At 36.4% G+C, this 19,450-nt stretch overlaps 1 protein-coding gene across 1 annotated transcript; it reads right to left on the bottom strand.

The window, feature by feature from the left end:
• Window positions 1–10,312: 10,312 nt before the first annotated feature.
• On the bottom strand, window positions 10,313–19,237 carry JCHAIN (joining chain of multimeric IgA and IgM; the record flags this gene model as incomplete). Its single annotated transcript, XM_084233117.1, has 4 exons — window positions 10,313–10,514; window positions 11,149–11,229; window positions 14,368–14,491; window positions 19,174–19,237. The coding sequence occupies 4 exons, from the start codon at window positions 19,235–19,237 to the stop codon at window positions 10,313–10,315; spliced, it is 471 nt and encodes a 156-aa protein (XP_084089243.1).
• Window positions 19,238–19,450: the final 213 nt, after the last annotated feature.

Here is a 19,450-nt window from a genome sequence, read left to right as displayed (position 1 = left end):
GATGAGAATGAGGTTGGGCCTCTTATGTAAAAACTAGATCTGAGGTAATACATAGAGCACAGACCAAAAAAATTAAAACATTAATTAATTAGCTAATGCAGGAAGCCTATAACTACCCCTGCCGGTACATGGAAGCCACTTGTTTAGGTTATTTCCCTTTGCTTGTTGATTCTTCCTTTTCCTCTCAAAGTTCCATACTTGCAAAATTATCTGGTTTTGCAAGACAAAAAGGCAGATAAACTTTCCATTTTATGTATGGAGGTCTACATATCAGTGTAATTGTGATGCATTGTACATTTTTTCCCTATAGTTAATGATCTCTTTAGCATTTATTTTCTTCTACTACCTCTTGCTTTACCTCATTTCTTCTTTCTTCTTATATTAACCATTCATTATTTTACTTTCTTTTTTCTTTCCTATCTTTTGCTCTGTCACCTCCTACATACTATTTTCAACTATCATTAGTTTATATTTATCTTTTCCATGTCTTTCCAACTTTCTACTCTGCCTCCTGGTTTATCATTTGTCAAATCAATCCCTTCTTGGACTCCTCTCTATTAGTCTACCAGTTTTATACCTTCAGATTGCCTGTCTTTCTTCCTTTTTTTATCTACTTTCCAAGTCGTATCCTAATTTTTTTTCCTTGGCCCAATCTAACCATCATTGTAGAATAGATTTCAGAAATAGTAGACAGTAATACCTATTTGGCTTTCATTTTCTTATGGCCTTTATCAGATAAACACAATTCAGTCAGAGGAACACATTCAAGGAGGGAATGGGAAAAAACAGGCCAGCAACCTGGGGAAGAGGCTTAGGAAGGTAGGGCAGAAAGGACTGTCACTCTGACACCGAGCATTCCGATAAATGGAGTCAGACTTGCCACAACTCCTCACTAACTCATAATTTGCAGGATGTAAACAGTACCCTTTTTAAGAAACACTACCCTAGCCAAATAAGAGAAAGATTCAATGATTATTTTGCTATAAATGATTCTACTTGTATATGCTATTGCAAACATAAGGATTTCATGTCCTGGTAGAATTATTTGCAGACATGCTTTCCATATCTTGATTAAATAGTGTAAATTATTTTGTAAATTAGGTATTTCTATATTGCCTTGCTTAGAATACTGGTACATGTTTTTTGTTTTGTTTTTATTAGTGGCATTTTGGTCTACTATCTTTATATTCCTTTCTAGAGAAAGAAAAAGTCTCATTCTTTAAGTCTTCTAACATTCCTGGCGCAGCAGTGTCTTGCTCATAGTAGATACCCAATAAACATTAACTGACTGATTTTTTAAAAGCCTCAACACTCCCATGAAAATAATGCAGGGCGCTTTTCTGTGGTAAACATTCTGGGCTACAGAATGAGTCACCACACTGCAGTTTTCTATATTCGGCAGCATTTGCCTCACAGAATCTCATGACAAGAAGGGATCTGACAGGTGGACTAATGAGGTTATCCGATAGTTGCTTAAATCCACCACCATCAGTTTCATATTTTAATCACACATCGAAAAACCATTAAAGTGTTCTATATGAAACTGTCTCAAGAATTATCCTCATCAAAATAAAATTAGGTTGTTATATTTCACATTTTTTCCAAATGATTTCTCAATCTATATATGAGATATTCATTGTAAGATTATCATTCACTTTAATATTTCATCAAATTGCATGGATTGTGTGTTTTTGGAAGCTAGGTTGACACTTTTGCATCTATGAAATACCACAGTTCAAATTACCTGGAATTTAAAATGTGAGAAAGAGAACAATGAGACAAAAACATCTCAATTTCAGTAAAAAAAAAAAAAAAAAAAAGAGGGAAAATGTCCCTGAAAAAATAACTCCTCACCTCATTAGTATAATTATCCTTCTGCAAATATGAACAAGTCTAAATTTCTTGTAGTAAAGAAATCATTCTACATGACCTTCCTATATTATGGAAAAACATTTAAAATCAGCACAAAGGTTAAGGTGTTCATCATTATGATGACAGACTCTGAAAGTGGCTCCCCTTTTGTCCCTAGAACCCCATTCCACTACCATCACTCCATGAGTTCCTAACCTAGAGGCAGTCACCAACTGATTCTAAGATGGCTGGAAACATCCTGATGATGTCTTTAGATGATAAAGTAAAGCAAGAAAATGACAATAACACCCAAGGATGACTAACACAGGTGATAATCCAGTAAGGGTAACCACACCTACCTTAAGAGTTTTTCTGTTTTACAGCCTAAAATAGCTTTCTCTAGAGGGCATATTGTGGCAGCCCACAGCCAGCAAGACAGGGAGGCCAGGCAAGGGGGGCAAGAGGCCCAAGAGGCAACCGAGCCCCCTAATGCCCCCACAAATCTGTACTCTTTCTCTAGGCTGTCTGGCTTTCTCTCGTGGTCTTGCCTCTGTAGTCACACAGCATGTTCTCTTAGCTGTCCTTCCCCAGTGTGACACTGCCCGCTTATTCCCTCCCTCCTAGGCTCAAATGTGCACACTTGCACATGCACACACACACATGATCAGGTGTCCATAATCAGGCACTTGTGCCTCACACTAACGTGCCTCCTACAGTAACACAATCAAGGCCTCAGGTGATAGCCACAGAGGCCAATAGTGTCAAAAGCCTCATCAACTTCACTTACCCTACAGGGCAGTTGGGCATTGATCAGTTAGCTGGAGGAAATCTTTCACTTTTTCATTTTAAGCAGGAAGCAGAGTAGGATGACGATAATACACAGATTCTGGTTGCCTCTGAGAACAGTCTAGTAGCCATTATCATGGAGATTCTTCTTTTTGGCTCCCCTGAATCTGTCCTACTTTAGTCACTGCATCAGTCTTTATACATCTCTAAAGAAAATTCAGAAGACATGACCTTGGAGTTACTTTTATTTGTTTTGACATATTTTTACCTATTTGTTTTTCTCCTCCTTCACCCCAGTCTACTTCAGTCATGACCATATGGGCCCTGAAGAATATTCACCTTACACTCAGGAAACCAAAATTCATTTCTAAAAACCAAAAGAGAACCAGAAATGTTGGGATTAAAATCAACAGCCACATCCCTCCTTCACAAAACCTCCAAGGTTTCACTGTGACTCAGAGCAGCTGCCCAATAAAACCTCAGAAACAACGTGTACATGGTGGAAAATAGATAATCACCATCTCACAACAGAAAATAGCATTTGGTTTTGCCCACCTGCTCTTGCTTCTCTACCTCACTCCGAGCCCAGTAACATCAGCCACTGAGCCTTTTTTCTCTCACTTTGAATTTATAACCAAGAAGATTTAAAACAGGCTTCAGCTGGTAACAAACAAAATTCCAAGTTGGCAGAGCAGAATTCTTCAGATAAAGAAGCAAGAAGGAAGGGAGCTTTATAACTCAAGACAGACATAATTATGAAAATAATGAAGTTGCTCGGAATGACCCATCACCTCCCTAAACAAGTTCCTCTACCCTCATAGCACCCCATTTCATCTGCCTAAAGACCCAGCATCCTCCACCTCTTTGCTTCATCAGAAGCATCAGTGCTAACCTCTGAGCTTACCCAAGTAGCCAGGTCTCATTCCTTTCTGCACTGGTAAGAAGTTATTTGCTGCAGTTGAACTGGTACGATTCCTTCTCAAGACTTGGCTGATATGTAGCATTAGCATTCCCTAGTCATCTATCATGCCCTTAAAGAGTGAGTCTAATCATGGCACATTTAGGGAAGGATAATGGTAGAAAATGTTGTTTGGGGAGGACTTTGTCAGTCCCTTGATTGTCAACCATGCTGAGAGTTGCCTCCTTTAACTACTATCAGAGTAATGACCATGTTGCTTGCTCAGAATTTTTTAAGTTTTAATGTAGACATGTGTAGTGCCAGGAAGGCACAAAACAGATTCTCTATGATCTAGGCATATGGATAGAGGAGTCTTAGAGCCCTCAGTGGCTTTTTGAGGCTTTTAATGATCTTTCTACACCATTTGTGCAGGACAAGCAGGGGGTCCAGGAGGCCAGGAGGCTGGCAGGCCTCCCAGCTCCTAGGGAATCTTTACTCTCTGAGCTCTCTGGCTTTCTCTTGTAGTCTCTTCACTGGTCTCTACTGTACTCCACTGCACGGTCCTCTACCTCCACGCACCTCTGTTCTCTGCTGCCGCCCTTATATGTTTCAGTCGCTCAGCTTGGATGCACCCACTCACGCACGCCCACAGCATGCTCCAGGCCCACCATAAAGCACGCTTGCAAGACCATAGTTGTTGATCATTGATGCTAATTGTGGGGGGGGGGGGGCGGAAAAAACCTGATCACTTCCATTTACCCTACAACATGAATCTTGTTAAAATGATCTGGAGAAGGGCAACTGTGTAGCAGAAACATGCTCCCATGTGATGATGAATCAAGCCAGTTGGTAGGCCAAAGTTGGAGTGTCAGAGTGCTAGCCTATTTCCTGTAAATACGAAATGACAACATACTCACAAGGAAAGTAACAACTGAAAAAGCTGAATATCACTAATTCAAGAGGATGTGTATAGATAATGTACATAAATGAAAGATTGGATTTAAGAACACAAAAAGAAAGAGAAGCAAGCCCATGCTGTCTCTGTTCCTTCATTTGTGTTATGCTTCTTCCTGTCTCTGCCTGGCTTATGTAGTTCCAGCAAGATCTACTTCCAAATGAGAAACTCCTCTTTAATATCTCCCCCACGCTTATCTTAACGCTAACATTCCAGGCTTCCCAAAAGGCTCATAGCACTTTGTCTTTTATGTTTAAGTACACAATGTCTCATATCATGTAATAACTTTTTCTTGTGTTAGTTCTGCCTGCAGAAGGAGAAAGAACATTCCTAAAAACTGAGGCCAGTTCTTATTCTTCTTATGTATCCTTTGTAGCATCTAGCTCTATGCTGGGCACAGAGTAGATGCCAAATAAATGTCACTTTTTCTTTAAGTACATTTTGTAAATGAATATAAAAACAGAATTTCACAAAATTGAATTGATTTTTAAATAAAATTCATGTTTTCTAATTATAACTGTAGAATATTTGGCAAATACTGAAAAGTAAAAGAAAACAAGTGAAAAATAACACATAATCCTAGCATCCAATGTTAATATTTTGGCCTATTTTCTCTTATTTGTGTTTGGAAGCATATAATCAATTCCACTAAATTTAAAAATAATTTAAAACTTCACTTTCATTGCCTATAAAATATTTTGCAGTATACCTATATTATAATTCCCTTGACGATGAATTTAAAGTTTCTTATGAATTTTCACTATCATAAATAAAGTTGTGATAAATATCTTGACGCCTCTGTCCATCTGATAATTTTCTCAGAAATGGGATTACTGGGACAAATGGTCTGAAAACATTTTAGACAACATAACACACTGAAATGAGAGCACTGACTTTGGAGTTTTGACAGTTTGGGATCAACATACTACTTGTGAGATTGTGAACAAATTACTTCATCTCTTTGCATCTCAGTTTCATCATTTTAAAAATGAATATGGGGCCTCCCCGGTGGTGCAGCGGTTGAGCGCTGGGTTGCGAAGCTGCCCGCGGCCTCTGCAGTGCCGGTTCGATCCCCGGCTGCTCCCCGGCCACCGGAGGAGGGTCCCACATGGCGCGCAGACCTCTCCTGCCACCCGCTGCTCCCCTCAGCAGTGTACTTCGGTCCTTCTGCCTGCTCTGCTCCCCGTTCTGGCTCTGGTGAATTCTCTCACCCTCCCTCGCTTCTGACTGTACCCAGTGCTTGTATAAACCAAACAAACAAATAAATAAATATTTAAAAAATAAAATAAAATGAATATGGTACTTATTGCCTTGGTCCTTTGTGAGGATTAAATGAAACATTAAAATTAATATAGATTTCATAATTTAACCGCTAGGTGGAGCTAGAAATTCATAATTCCCAAGCAGCAGCAGCACCTGGGAATTTTTTGAGACCTGCAGTTGCTCCGGCTGCATTTTGTCCACCAGACCAGCCTCTCTGGGTGTGGGGTTCAGCAATCTGTTTCAGCTAGTCTTCCTGGTGAGTCTTGTTCATGCTAAAGTTTGAGACTTATTGGCCTAATGAATTTTACATTTTTCTCTAACTTGTCTACTGGGCAGAGAGAAGAACCAAAGATATTTAACACATAATAAGTGCAATTTACAGAGGGTTAAAGAGTGCTGTAACTGTAGTAAGTGATATACATAAATTACAGTGTGTATCCTTATTTTCATTTTAAAAACGAGATCATTGTTTTTACTTCCATTTTTCAAAGGAGGAAACAATCTTAGAATGAATGAATTTGTCCAATGTCATTTAGTCACTAATTAGTCTGTATTCCAACTAACGGTCATGGACTTACCCATTATACAATATTGCCACTCCAAAGCCAATACCTGGAAAATCCATTAAAGTATAATTTTCCTGTCCCACTGCTCTTAAACCAGGGAGTCCGAGCATGTCTAGTTAGAACTCTATTCCTCGGTGCATTTGTGATTGCAGAAGTGTAATTATAGTTCGTTTTGAATATCAAGTTATGTAAAACCATTAAAATGGAATGCTCTTAAATTGAGAACTGAATGTTTGGCTTGAATCTACTCGTTTCTACAAGTCTGGCACAAAGAAGCATTAATTATTCTCATTACTAATTAACATAATTTTTCTCTGGCTGGTGCTGAGTGTACTCACTGAGACAATAACTGATAATGACTAACAGAACTATGCAAAAGGCAAACATTCCCACCAATAGTACCCACTCATTCCTGTTTTTTGTAATATCATTCATTTAATTCAAATTAAAAGAGTGGACAAAAAGGTACAAGCAAAATTGACTTATTACAGGTCAATAAATTGGTCACATTAACCTCAAATGCCACATGAACTTTTAAGAAAATTGACATTATATTGGGCATGATTGCCAAAGAGCCTCGAATGATAGTTGTTAAGATTATAGCTGAGTGATTCAGAGTTTTCATGCCCTTTGCTAAAAGAGTAAACCAGTCAAATTGCTAGTTACCCACTGACTTGGCTTTCTCACTTATATGAAAGTAGTACCCGAAGAGCTATTATGAGGATTAAATGAAAGAACATAGGTGAATCACCTGGTAGGTGAAGAATACTCAAGATCATCGTCATTATCATTAAATCAGATACCTCATAAATGACTGCTATGTTCATTCAAACCCTGCAGAAGCAGACCCAAGATGAGATCAGATACAAGAAATTTATTGGGGAAAACACTTGTCATTCATCCATCAGAGGAGTCCTGTCTCCCAGGAACTGACCTGTCTTAATATCCTTGCTACACTTCATCATCACTGACTGAGAGCGTGACCTCACACAAACAAAGGCTGGATACCAGAGCCACAGGTCACACATTCCCTGCAAAGATTCCTTTCACGGCTGCCTCATCTACATTGATTCCCTGCTAAATCGTACAGTGATACAAGAAAAATGTGTGAATGAAACAGGAATGTTTTAATCTTTTTTTAATAGTTCTCAATGAAGATGAGATACTCTGGGTTTATAATGAATGAGTTCATAGTTACAAAATCCTAGATTACTGTCTAGTATATGGGAAATGCTAAATTGTTATTAATATAATGGTCTTAGAGTTGAACTGAACTTCTGAAAGAAGGTGTACCTGCAGGACTATAATTTGCAGTCCTCTTCTGCTAGCATTTAATGAAACAATAATGCTGGAATAGGGGTCTCCAATGTGCTAATAAAAAAATTTTTTATGTGTTCACACAGAGACAAATGGTGTTTGAGCTCACTTGTATGTGTACTATAAAACCAAATTCATAGAAAAAGAGGCCAGATTTGTGGTTATCAGAGACGCAGAATGAGGGGAGGGAGAACTGGAGGAAGGTGGTCACAAAGCACAAATTTGCTGCTATAAGATAAATAAGTACTAGGGATATAATGCACAACATAATGACTACCGCTAACACTGCTATATGATGTACAGAACAGTTGTTAAGGGACTAAATCCCAAGAGTTCTCATCAAAAGGAGAATTTTTTTTCCTTTTTCCTTTCCTTCTTTCTGTTCCTTTTATTGTGTCTATATGAGAATATGCATGAACCTATTGTGATAATCATTTTACAAGGTATTTACACAGTGATTGTCAATTATTTCCTAATAAAACTGGGGGAAAAAAGAAAGTCTCCCATAAACTCTCCTAACACACTGGAAGTCATTTTTTCCCTTTATGATTCTGCCCACTGACTAATTATTTATGCATAAGTCTTGTCTCCTCAACTATGCTGTGCTCGTGTTTATTCACTCAACAAATATTTGTTGAACATCTCTATGTGCCAGGCACCATGCCCATGATGAGAACTCTTAGAATCTGCTCCCTTAACAATTTTCTTCTATATTATACAGCAGTGTTAGCTGCATAATATATACAGCATGTGGGCCTCCCTGATGGCGCAGCGGTTGAGCGCTGGGCTGCGAAGCTGCCCACAGTCTCTGCAGCACCGGTTCGATCCCCGGCCGCCAGTGAGGGCCCCACATGGTGTGACAGACCTCTCTTGCTGTGTCTGCTGCTCCCCTCAGCAGTGTATTTTGTCGGTCTGCCTGTTCTGTTCCCCGCTCTGGCTCTGGTGAATTCTCTCACCCTTCCGCGCTTCTGACTGTACCCAGTGCTTGCATAAATAAATAAATAAATCTTTAAAAAATAATAATATATACAGCATGTGCTCAACAGGAAAAACGCCAATGCCTACCCTTGTGGATGATATGAGAAAATAGGAGGAGATAGACTGCAAACATGATAAAAACGTAAATCTAGAGGGTGAAAAGGGTGGTGGGGGAATAAACCAAGATAAGGGAATAGGGATTACAATTTTTTAAAGAAAGGATCAGTGAGCCTCCTGAAAAAAAACAACAGTTCTAGGCAGAGAGTGCTGAAGGTGAGTATCTTGAGGGCAGCTTAATCACCAAATTATCTAGCGCAGTTCTTCTCATGTAGTAAATATGCAGTAAATGTTTACTAATTACATAAAATTCAAAGACTTAGCTGAAACCACATGCTAGATTGAGAATTAGCCAATAATGATGTCTCTGGCATATCAAAACTATGCTTCCCAATGAAGCACTAGAGTTGTCTTAATCTTATCTCTAAAAAATACACTGAATATTTGGTATAAACAGAGAATAAGAAATTAACAATTACATAATCATTTAAAAAAGGAAAACAGAATAATGCCTCTTAAAGAAATTGACTTTTACTAACCAGCCTCCCATTATTTTAAACCCAGATTCAGCATTTACTTCCCACAGTGTCTTTAGATATGCAGGCCAGTTGGCACTTACAGTATTCTGCCATAAGGAAATTTTATGTGTCATGATAAACACTATGTTTGTCAGGCAGGACCTTGCCTTTTTATTTCATTTTAAGTTTAAATGACAAAGCTATTTTAAATATGGACATGCATAATTACATCATACTTATAAATTGTTTAGCAATCTATTTTAACATACAACAAAGTTAACACAAGCGAACTTTTACCCAATAAATTATTTCACACAGGCATATGCTTATGAATCTATTTAATTATTCAAACTGTGCTAGAGAATACATATTTTGGGATACATACTTGTTCAATTCAGTTACAACATAGATGATTTCCAGTGGGTATTTTTTTTCACTATCCTGATTATTAAAAAAAAATTTTACCAAAAAAGAAAAATCTATATCACCAGGTATTAAATCTGTATTATGTCAAAATACATTTTTCATTATGCCTTTAATTATGTAATTTTTAATTGACTGAGTTCACAAATATTAGTGATCCCTTGTAAATTATTTTTATATTTTCAGAACATGTTTTCTAATTATTATTCTTCTAATGAAGACATAGAATTGGCCTTTGTTTGCATATAAATTTTCTCAACACAGTACTACTTTTTAAAAATAGAATTAAATGTGCAAAAGCGCTAGCTCTCCAAGGCAAAGCCAAAAAAGAAAAAGAAAAACAAAGAACTTTCTTTTGTGGGTTCACAGAGAAATTAAGGCAAAGATGGGGAAAAACTAAATTTTCTCCTCAACTATGCCTCCTAATTTTTACTCTTTGAATTTTAATTCCCCCCTCTTATCCTTTTTTAAATGCCAAAAAATGTATTCTTAAGGATATACACCAATTCAGACAAGAGTAAGTGACATTTTTCAATACTTAGGAAGTAAATACACAGTTGAGAAGTAATTATTGGGAGTGTGTTTCACATTATCAAAAAATTCATGTTTTCAAATTGATTGGTAGTAAATACATTAACTTTTTAGATATAAATGGAGAACCTTTAAAGATAAGCAGTTGTGCAGTTAGCAATGACTTAAATTAGTCAGAATAGCAGGATTCCGGGGTCAAGGCTGCATTCACCATTACGGTCTTACCACCATAGGTAAATGGGACCTTATGTGTGTAGCACTTGTTTCTGTCATAAGTATAACAGGTCTCGGGTTCTTCACAGATAGTGCTTTGAGAGGCAGTAAATATCTGATTATCCAGCTCAACTTCAGTAGGATCACATTTTTTACAGCTGAAGAAAGAAAGATATACATTAGACAATGCCCATATAATGCTCCCTCAGATTTTGAGCAACTATACACGTCTATTCAAAATCTGTTAGTTCTTATAATTCTGATCTGACCTCAGCTACCCTACCTTAAAAAGTAGTTTGTGGAATTTTTCAACCTTTAATATATGAAAATTAGTTGAAAGAAAGCAATAAAATTAATGACACAATAATACCATTGTTTTGCTACACCATACAGAGACTTTTCCTCTGTTAGGTTTATTCCCAACTGTATACTAAGATTAAATGTTATTTATAGTGATAAGAAAGGAATAATTTTTTTAAAGAAAGTATTTGATATTGGATTCTATAGTTTCCAAAGAATCATCTACATATCAAAGCATCTGATATCTAATTATTGATCTATTAAGACAAATTGGCACTCTCTGTAGTAACGGCAATTTCTTTAGTAAAATTTATAGCTAAGTCTTATCTTTGATAATTTAATAAATTTATGATACCTAATAATTAACATAGGAGTTAATGTATTCAAATTATATTGGTAAATGAGTGCTAACATACTTAAAAAAACATTTCTACTAACAAGTTTAGGTTACTAACTTCCTTATTTATATTAATGTGAAGGAAAATCTCTTACAAGTCCGACAAATGGTACACAAATTGAGTTCTCACTGGTGAGGTAGGATCAGAGATATTCTCCCTGCTGTTCAGAGGAACACTGAAAAAAAAATAATAATTAAACTAGGAAATACTGTAACTTTTGGAATAGGTATATTGCTAGGACTACTTACTATTTAATTAGGACATTTAACACTTGGCACTCTATGAGGAATTTGCTATATTTTAAACATTTCCCATTTAAAATAAACTTCACAGCAACTCCTCTGTCAACAGTTTTGCTTCCTTGGAAAGAAGTCCCTAGCTCTTCCAGGTAATAGGGTAGCTTTAAGAAGGCATAAAAGACACTGCATGCAATGCCTCTAATTCTCCAACCTCATCTATCACCTTTTTACACTTCATACCAATTGTAAACATCTGTTTGTAATTCCACAAATTTACCCTGCTTTTCTCATCACCAGCCTTAACAATAACAAAAATAACAGTTCTAACATTACAGTGCCTGGTACTATGCTAAACATGTTACATGATGATCTCATATAATCCTCACAGCAACACTATATCCCTTTCCTGGAATGATCTGCCTCATCTATTAAACCTGTCACTCCCCACACAATTTTACTAGGTTAACTCCCATTCATCCAGCTAACAGTTACCATTCACTTCCACCACATGCCCTTTTTTCCTGCCTCTCCTGTCACTCACCACCCTATCATGATTAGACTGGAGGCCCCTCCTTAGAGTTCCTGTAACATTCTATGCCTATGCCTGTCATAACATTTACAAACACTATATTGTAATTGTCCCTTTGATTGTTTAAAGTACCCAGTTGGGTACCTTACTATAAAGTAAATTCTTTGATACTATGGACTCTGTTTTATATAACTTGTTGTAACCCCAGCTCCAATGCTCATTGGTATTCAGTAGCACTCAGTGTTTGATAAATGAATGCATCTATTTTTTTTAAGAGTAATTTTTTTAATTTTTTATTTATACAAGCACTGGGTACAGTCAGAAGCACGGGACGGTGAGAGAATTCACCAGAGCCAGAGCGGGGAACAGAACAGACAGACCGAGGAAATACACTGCTGAGGGGAGCAGTGGGCGCTGCAGGAGAGGTCTGTGTGCCATGTGGGACCCTCGCTGGCCGCTGGGGATCGAACCGGTGCTGCAGAGGCTGCGGGCAGCTTCGCAGCCCAGCGCTCAACCACTGCGCCACTGGGGAGGCCCAAATGCATCTATTCTTTATTAGACTGTAAAGGCTTCAGTAATAAAGGTTCAGAAATGCGTGTGTGTGTGTGTGTGTGTGTATGTGCACGGGCACATGCATGTATACATACATAATTATCTCTCAGAGTTTAGGAAACAGACTTGAATTAGTTAAGTACCTTGCCCAGCATCACATGGTTAGTAGTGATGTAGTTGGGAATAATGCCATAATGACAGAGCAATGGTAACAGGACTTTCAGAAATGATATCAAGAAAGCATCAACATACACCTGCCAAAGGACATGAAGTTACTAAACTACCTGATTTCAGTAACAATATTATCTCTTAAGATTCACATCATAAAAGAAAAAGAGTTAAAGAATCATGGGGTGCTCTTCAAAATGAATAAGGTGCCAAAGCCATGGATGCCATCCCTTCAAATCACTTGCTTCTCCAATTGCTCTCTTCCTTGCAGGAAACTATGTGGTATGGAGTCTGAGTGGTTGAAGAGAACCTGCTGGAGGAACGGATGTCAAAGCTAAGACTCTCAAATTAAGGAAGCATTCACAAGGCTCAGGGAGTTTGGAGGGAGTTTTTCAGACAGAGGAGCTAGAACATGCAAAAACAAGAGGAAGAAAGCACTGTGAATGTGAGAAAATAAAGGCACTACAGAGTGGCTGGATTTTCAAGCATAAATTGAAAAAAAAAAGTGACAATGCAATGTTAAGCATTATAGGTTAGGCTAAGGCATTTTTAATTTATCCTAATGAAAATGTTAGGGGAGGGCCTCCCTGGTGGCACAGGGGTTGAGACGCAACCTATGAAGCAATCCACAGCCACTGCAGCACATGTTTGATTCCCGGCCAGCCAGGGAGAAACCCACATGGCAGGACAGAACTCTCCTATCTCTCCCACTACTCCCCTCAGCAGTGTACTTTGGTCTGTCTGCCTGTTCTGTTCCCTGCTCTGTCTCTAGTGGGTCCTCTCACCACCCACCCCTGCATCTCTGGCCTGTACCCCAATTCTTGTATAAAAATAAATAAATCTTAAAAAAAAAAAGAAAACGTTAGGGGAACCACCAAAAGACATTTTAAGATTGTGATAACTGGCACATTGGTTGGATAAATATAAAAATATCAAATTTTTTTGAAAATGTGCTGGGAATATGAAAGGAATATATTTTCTCAATTGATCTTACAACTCTAGGAGATCCATATTATTTCCGCCCTACTTGAAGATGAGAAAGCTGAAATTTAGACTGGATAAGTAACTTGCATATAAGAGCACACAGCTATTAAGTAAGCCAGTCATAACTTGAAACTATTTCTTAAACATAACTATACATCTCCCACTGATTAAATAGAATTAAGTGTTATGTTCTCTTTCATAAGAAGTCCTTGACTGGGGAAAAGTGCTTGAGGTAAGAGTGGTTCACAAAAAAGTCTTACTACTGATTGAATCCTAGAGGAATCCTTAAACATGATTTGCATTTTTTATATTGAGTAAGACTCTCATAGCTTATAACTCAGAACTATGTAGGAAATGAAATGAACATCTGAACTTCAACCTACAATTGAAGATTGAATCAAGTTGGTAAACTTGATATGTCTACCTTACCTGAATGCAAACATTTGAGTACAATGTCAAATACTCTATAGTCCATATATGTTCCAAAATAAGGTTTTTAGTATTATCTTAAATTTGAGTTTGAATGGATGAAGGCAACTGAAAGTTCTGATTCAAACTGAAATAACTGTTTATATAAACAGAGTATATTAATGACTAGGTGAGAAACCTTCAGTTATAATTTGATCTGGCTGACTGGTTTTAGACTGTCTGGAAATCTTTGGTCCTGCCCCCAGTTTCTACATAATTGGTTCAAGCCCATTAACCGGATACAACTCCATGTACTACACATCAAAAAGTAGGATAAAAATATACTGGAATTACATTTTAAAGATTACTAATATCAGAGCGTATATGTATCTGCTTACAACATGAGAAAAAGGAAATATGAAATGCCACATACAAAATTTTGATGTTTCTCTCCACAATATCTTCAGAAGCACTTTCTGCAGTGATGATCCTGGAAGTAACCTGGACACACTGACATTTGTCGTCAGCAAGAACAATACTTTCATCTTCATCTTGAGCTTGAAAGATAAAACATGTTAAGAAAAAAATTCAATCAAGTGTATTTTTATAGACTGAGTTATCTTTTTCCTTGAGAAAAATGACATTGTTATGGTGAATCCATTTCTACTTTCTCCATTTGTTCTCTTTCCTAATCGAAAATAGCTCAGTGGAATTTCACATTATAGAGAAGGAAATACAACGTACTCTGAAAGGAATTTTCTTTGTTTTCATAGGATCAGTCTATATGAATGTAGGCTGAAAGAATGCTAATTTTCATTTGATGCTTTCAATAAAGGCACATCATCTTTGGCCTCCTTGGTGGCACTAGGGGTTAAGACGCAACCTATAAAGCTATCTGCAGCCACTGCAGCAAGAGTTCGATTCCCAGCCAGGGAGCTACCTACATGGCACAGCAGACCTCTCCTGACTCGCCCGCTGTGCCGCTCAGCAGTGTATTTCAGTCAGTCTGCCTGTTCTGCTCCCCACTCTGTCTCTGCTGAATCTTCTCACCCCCATACCTCTGGCCTGTACCCCAGCTCTTGTATGCATAAATAAATAAATCTTTTTTAAAAAGGCACATCACTGGTCCAACGACTATGCAGAGCTGTGTGGAGATTTCTTGATCTACTAAACATACAGCTTCCATATGATCCAGCAATTCCACTCCTAGGTATTTACCCAAATGACACAGAAACATTAATTCCAAAGGGCACCTGCATCCCTCTGTTTATAGCAGCACTATTTACAATAGCTAAGCTGTGGAAACAACCCAAAAGCCCAAAAATAGATGACTGGATCAAGAAGATGTGGTACATATACACAATGGACTATTACTCAGCAATCAAAAAAGATAAACACATGCAGTTTGAGGCAACATGGATTGAGCTAGAAGGGATCATGCGCAGCAAAATGTCAGAAAGAAAAAGAAAAATACCGGATGGCCTCACTCATAGCAGGAATTTAGAAAACCTAAATAAGGGACCAGGAAAAAGACTAATTAATACAAAGTAAAAATCAAAATTAACAAGCAGCTATAAACCAGAGACACACTATGGGGGTGGGGGAAGGAAAGGAGAGAGGAACGACTAGGGTCAAAATAAGGGGGGGTGCAATTATATGGGGAATATAACCAAAATGATAATGCATACATTGTGCAAAAATGAACAATGATCTAAAAATTATATAAAATAAAATAGTAATTAAAAAAATAAATAAAATAAAAAGGCACATCATCTTTGAATGATGTAACCTTGCAAAAATCAGTGCCAACTGCCAAAATGAGAGAGAAAACAAAAATATAGACTGAATTTCTTCCAGACCGAACTCATTCATTCAAAAGTGAACAAAAAGAAGTATTAACCTTTATAAACAAAATTTGAAGTGTCATATCCTTCCTGAACTTCCATTTACACTTTTTTTACCCTTTCCTTAGAGTTAAGAACAGGCATGTTTTTCCTATGGCAATCTCATTTTGTAACACTTTTAAATATTCTCCACTACAATTTTCTAAACTTATTTTTGCTTCTTTTTCATAGTATCAATTCTGTCATACTGATTTAAATAAGAAGATAAGTGCTATATTTAAAATAACACTTTAAAAAATATTACAAGGTATAAGTTATAATATACCTGTATATAGAAAAAAAATCAATAAATGAATGCATGGATGACTAATAAGTACTACAAAGAATAGTGAAGAAAATTTCTTACTATCTTTACTTAAATCAGTTAGCACATATTTGAAGAGCTGATAATAGCTTCATTTAATCATGTTAATTAATTTAATAATGTTAAATGTCTTTAATCCTATAATTTTAAATAAATGATCTTTAAGATATCCTTTCATCCTCAATTGACAAAAAACCAAATATTTAGCACATGAATTCAAGTTATAAAGGTCAAGTAATACAGATATATATAACTGTAAGTCTAATTATTACAAAGATGATCCCAGAGCAGAGAGGACTTAATTGTAGTCTGTCAATTTTTTTTTTTTACCAAAAGAAATTACTGTCATTTTATTTTATTTTATTTTATTTTATTTTATTTTATTTTATTTTTTCCTACAAACACATGCAATTTGCAGCAACATGGATGGCGCTGGAAGGGGTCATGCTCAGCGAAATAAGCCAGAAAGAAAAATAAAAATAACGGATGGCCTCACTCATAGAAGGAATCTAGAAAACTTAAATAAGGGACCAGGAAAAAGAATAACTATAAGAAAGAAAATATCAAAATCAACAAATAACTATGAACTAGTCTGTCAATTTTAATGGTAAGAGTCATTACAAAAATACTTCAAGATCATTTTTATTGTATTTATAATTGTCTAAAGGACTTTTAATTCACTATTATGCTATTTTTCCTGAGTTCTTAATAACTTCTTATAAAAGTCTGGTATTAGAAAGAAACATAATGAATTCAGTTCAAGAATGACATAATTATTTAATATTTCAAAAAGATAAGGCAGCTTAAAAGATGTACTCTTCCCTAATCTGATAGTCATGCCTCTTAAATGTTTTTCTCAGGAAAACACAAAGGAGCATATAATTCCTGCCCAAAAATATAGGTTGAGTTGAATATGTAACTTGACTAGTGAGTCTTACATAGAAATATCTGTATTTTATTCATAGTACATGATTGGTTTCCTTACCAGAAACCTAGGGGGAAATTATCATTACTATATATTATTATATATAAAATAGTAAGCATTATATACCTAATATACTTGCCAGGAAATATACAAATACCTGCAGTTCACCAACCTTACAGGATTCTAACATTCTCACTGACAGGCAGTATTTTCCCTAATAAATCCATTATTACGAACTGTGCCTTCATTCCAAAAATATCTGAGTCATAGTTAGTGCTCAATAAAAGCTTGTTAAATTTCATTTAATTCTGTTCAAACAAATAATAAAATAGGTTTAATAATACAGAATGATATAAATATAATGAGTTGACTAAAAGTTGATTCTCTTATACAACTAGACTAGAACAGTTGTTAAAAATGTGAGCTATAATGATAAGATTTGCTGGGTTCTACCTACCACATGCTTGCTGGGTGACCTAAGGTAAGTTTTTTCACCTCTGTAAATCTCAATGGGTTGAACTATATATATAAAAAAAATAATAATAAGGCCTCCCTGCTGGCACAGGGATTAAAGACAAAGCTATCACCAGCCACTGCAGTACAGAGTTCAATCCCTGGCCAGGCCCACATAGCACAGCAGACCTCTCCTGTCTAGCCTGCTGCTTCCCTCAGCAGTGTATTTTAGTAGATCCACCTGTTCTGCTCCCCCACTCTGTCTCTGGTGAATCCTCTCACCCTTCCCCCCTGTACCTCTGGCTTGCACCCCAGTTCTTGTATGCATAAATAAATAAATCTTTAAAAACAATAATAATAATACCTATCCTCACATGGTGAATGTAAGAATTAAATGGAATAGTATGTGTAAAGTGGTTAGCATAATTCCTGGAACATATGTGCTCAATAAAAGACAGCTATTATATATGTAGCTACATAAATGTGATATATGTTATAGAACCTATATGTTATATAAACATGGCCATATACATATGTATTTACCTATATTTATAGATGTGTGTATACTGCTCGTGTTTTACTACTCTTCATAATTTTACATAGTATTACAAGTTAATTACTCTTAATGTTAAATTAGAATAAAATATGTATAAAATAACTATTCTTAATTAAATTTCTCTTAATTACATCAATTCTTTTAATTACTGTCTGAAATAAGAATAAGTTCTGTGTTAGAAACAACCTAACCATATCATATCATTGCCAATTCATTTTCCCTTCTAGATGAAAAAAAAATTTTTTTTTAAAAGATTTATTTATTTATTTATTTATTTATTTATACAAGCACCAGGTATAGTCAGAAGCGCAGGAGAGTGAGAGAATTCACCAGAGCCAGAGCTGGGAGCAGAACAGGCAGAGGGACCGAAGTACACTGCTGAGGGGAGCAGCGGGCGCTGCAGGAGAGGTCTGCGCGCCATGTGGGACCCTGGCGCTGCAGAGGCTGCAGGCAGCCTTGCAACCCAGCGCTCAACTGCTGCGCCTCCGGGGAGGCCCTAGATGAAAATTTTTAAGTGTTATACTTCTACATTTAGAATGATTCCATTTTCAACAGTTATTTGAAAAATCAATAAACAAAATAACCAAAGTTCAACTATCAAGTTATACGCAACCTATATAACATTAAACATTGCTAAAGAAGTTAAAGAATTAGAGTTAATCTGTAGCTTCATATTTGGGAAAGTTATTAGCTATAACACCAGTCACTAAGAGAAAATCAAATCCCAATATATTTATGTTATACTTATAATAACTGTTATTTCATTCCTCTAGAATGTTAATTTAAAAGATATATGAAGAGGATAACTGAATTTCAAGTTTCAATATGTTTATTTAGCTATACTTATCCAGAAATACTGGTTTTCTTATTCTCAAAGTTGTCATAGGCAAATAAGAAAAAAGAATAAAAATAATTACACTAAGTCTTGTCTGTATGTAGATCACTGCCCGTATAAAGATAAGGCATGTTAGAAAAAAGGTGCCAGCTAGCTAGTCAACCAAAGCACAAACATAAATGTTAAAATCTGAAGAATAGACTTTTCTTTTTCCTGTTCTATTTTTCCTTTTATCTGAGATCTTTTTCAAAATTCCACATACCTGTCACAAGAACAGCTTTAACAAAAATGGCCAGGACACAGCAGAAAAGCAAATGGTTCTTCATCTTGACTTCACTTCTTTTGAAAAACTGGAGCTAAAAAGTCAGGGTTAAGGTAGTGTGGTCTATAAGGAGTGTGCAAATGATGGTGCTTCTGCTTTCTTAAAATAACAGTCCAGGCAGCTAACAAACTGAAAACAATCAGAACTGCGGTTTAAATCTGAAATTTAAATGTTGCCCTGGAAAGAAATACATGGCTCAGATATAAATTTTTCATGA

This window comes from Talpa europaea (genome assembly GCF_964194135.1).
Source record: "Talpa europaea genome assembly, chromosome: 5".
NCBI lineage: Eukaryota > Metazoa > Chordata > Mammalia > Eulipotyphla > Talpidae > Talpa > Talpa europaea.
This window is presented reverse-complemented; position numbering and strand designations above follow the sequence as displayed.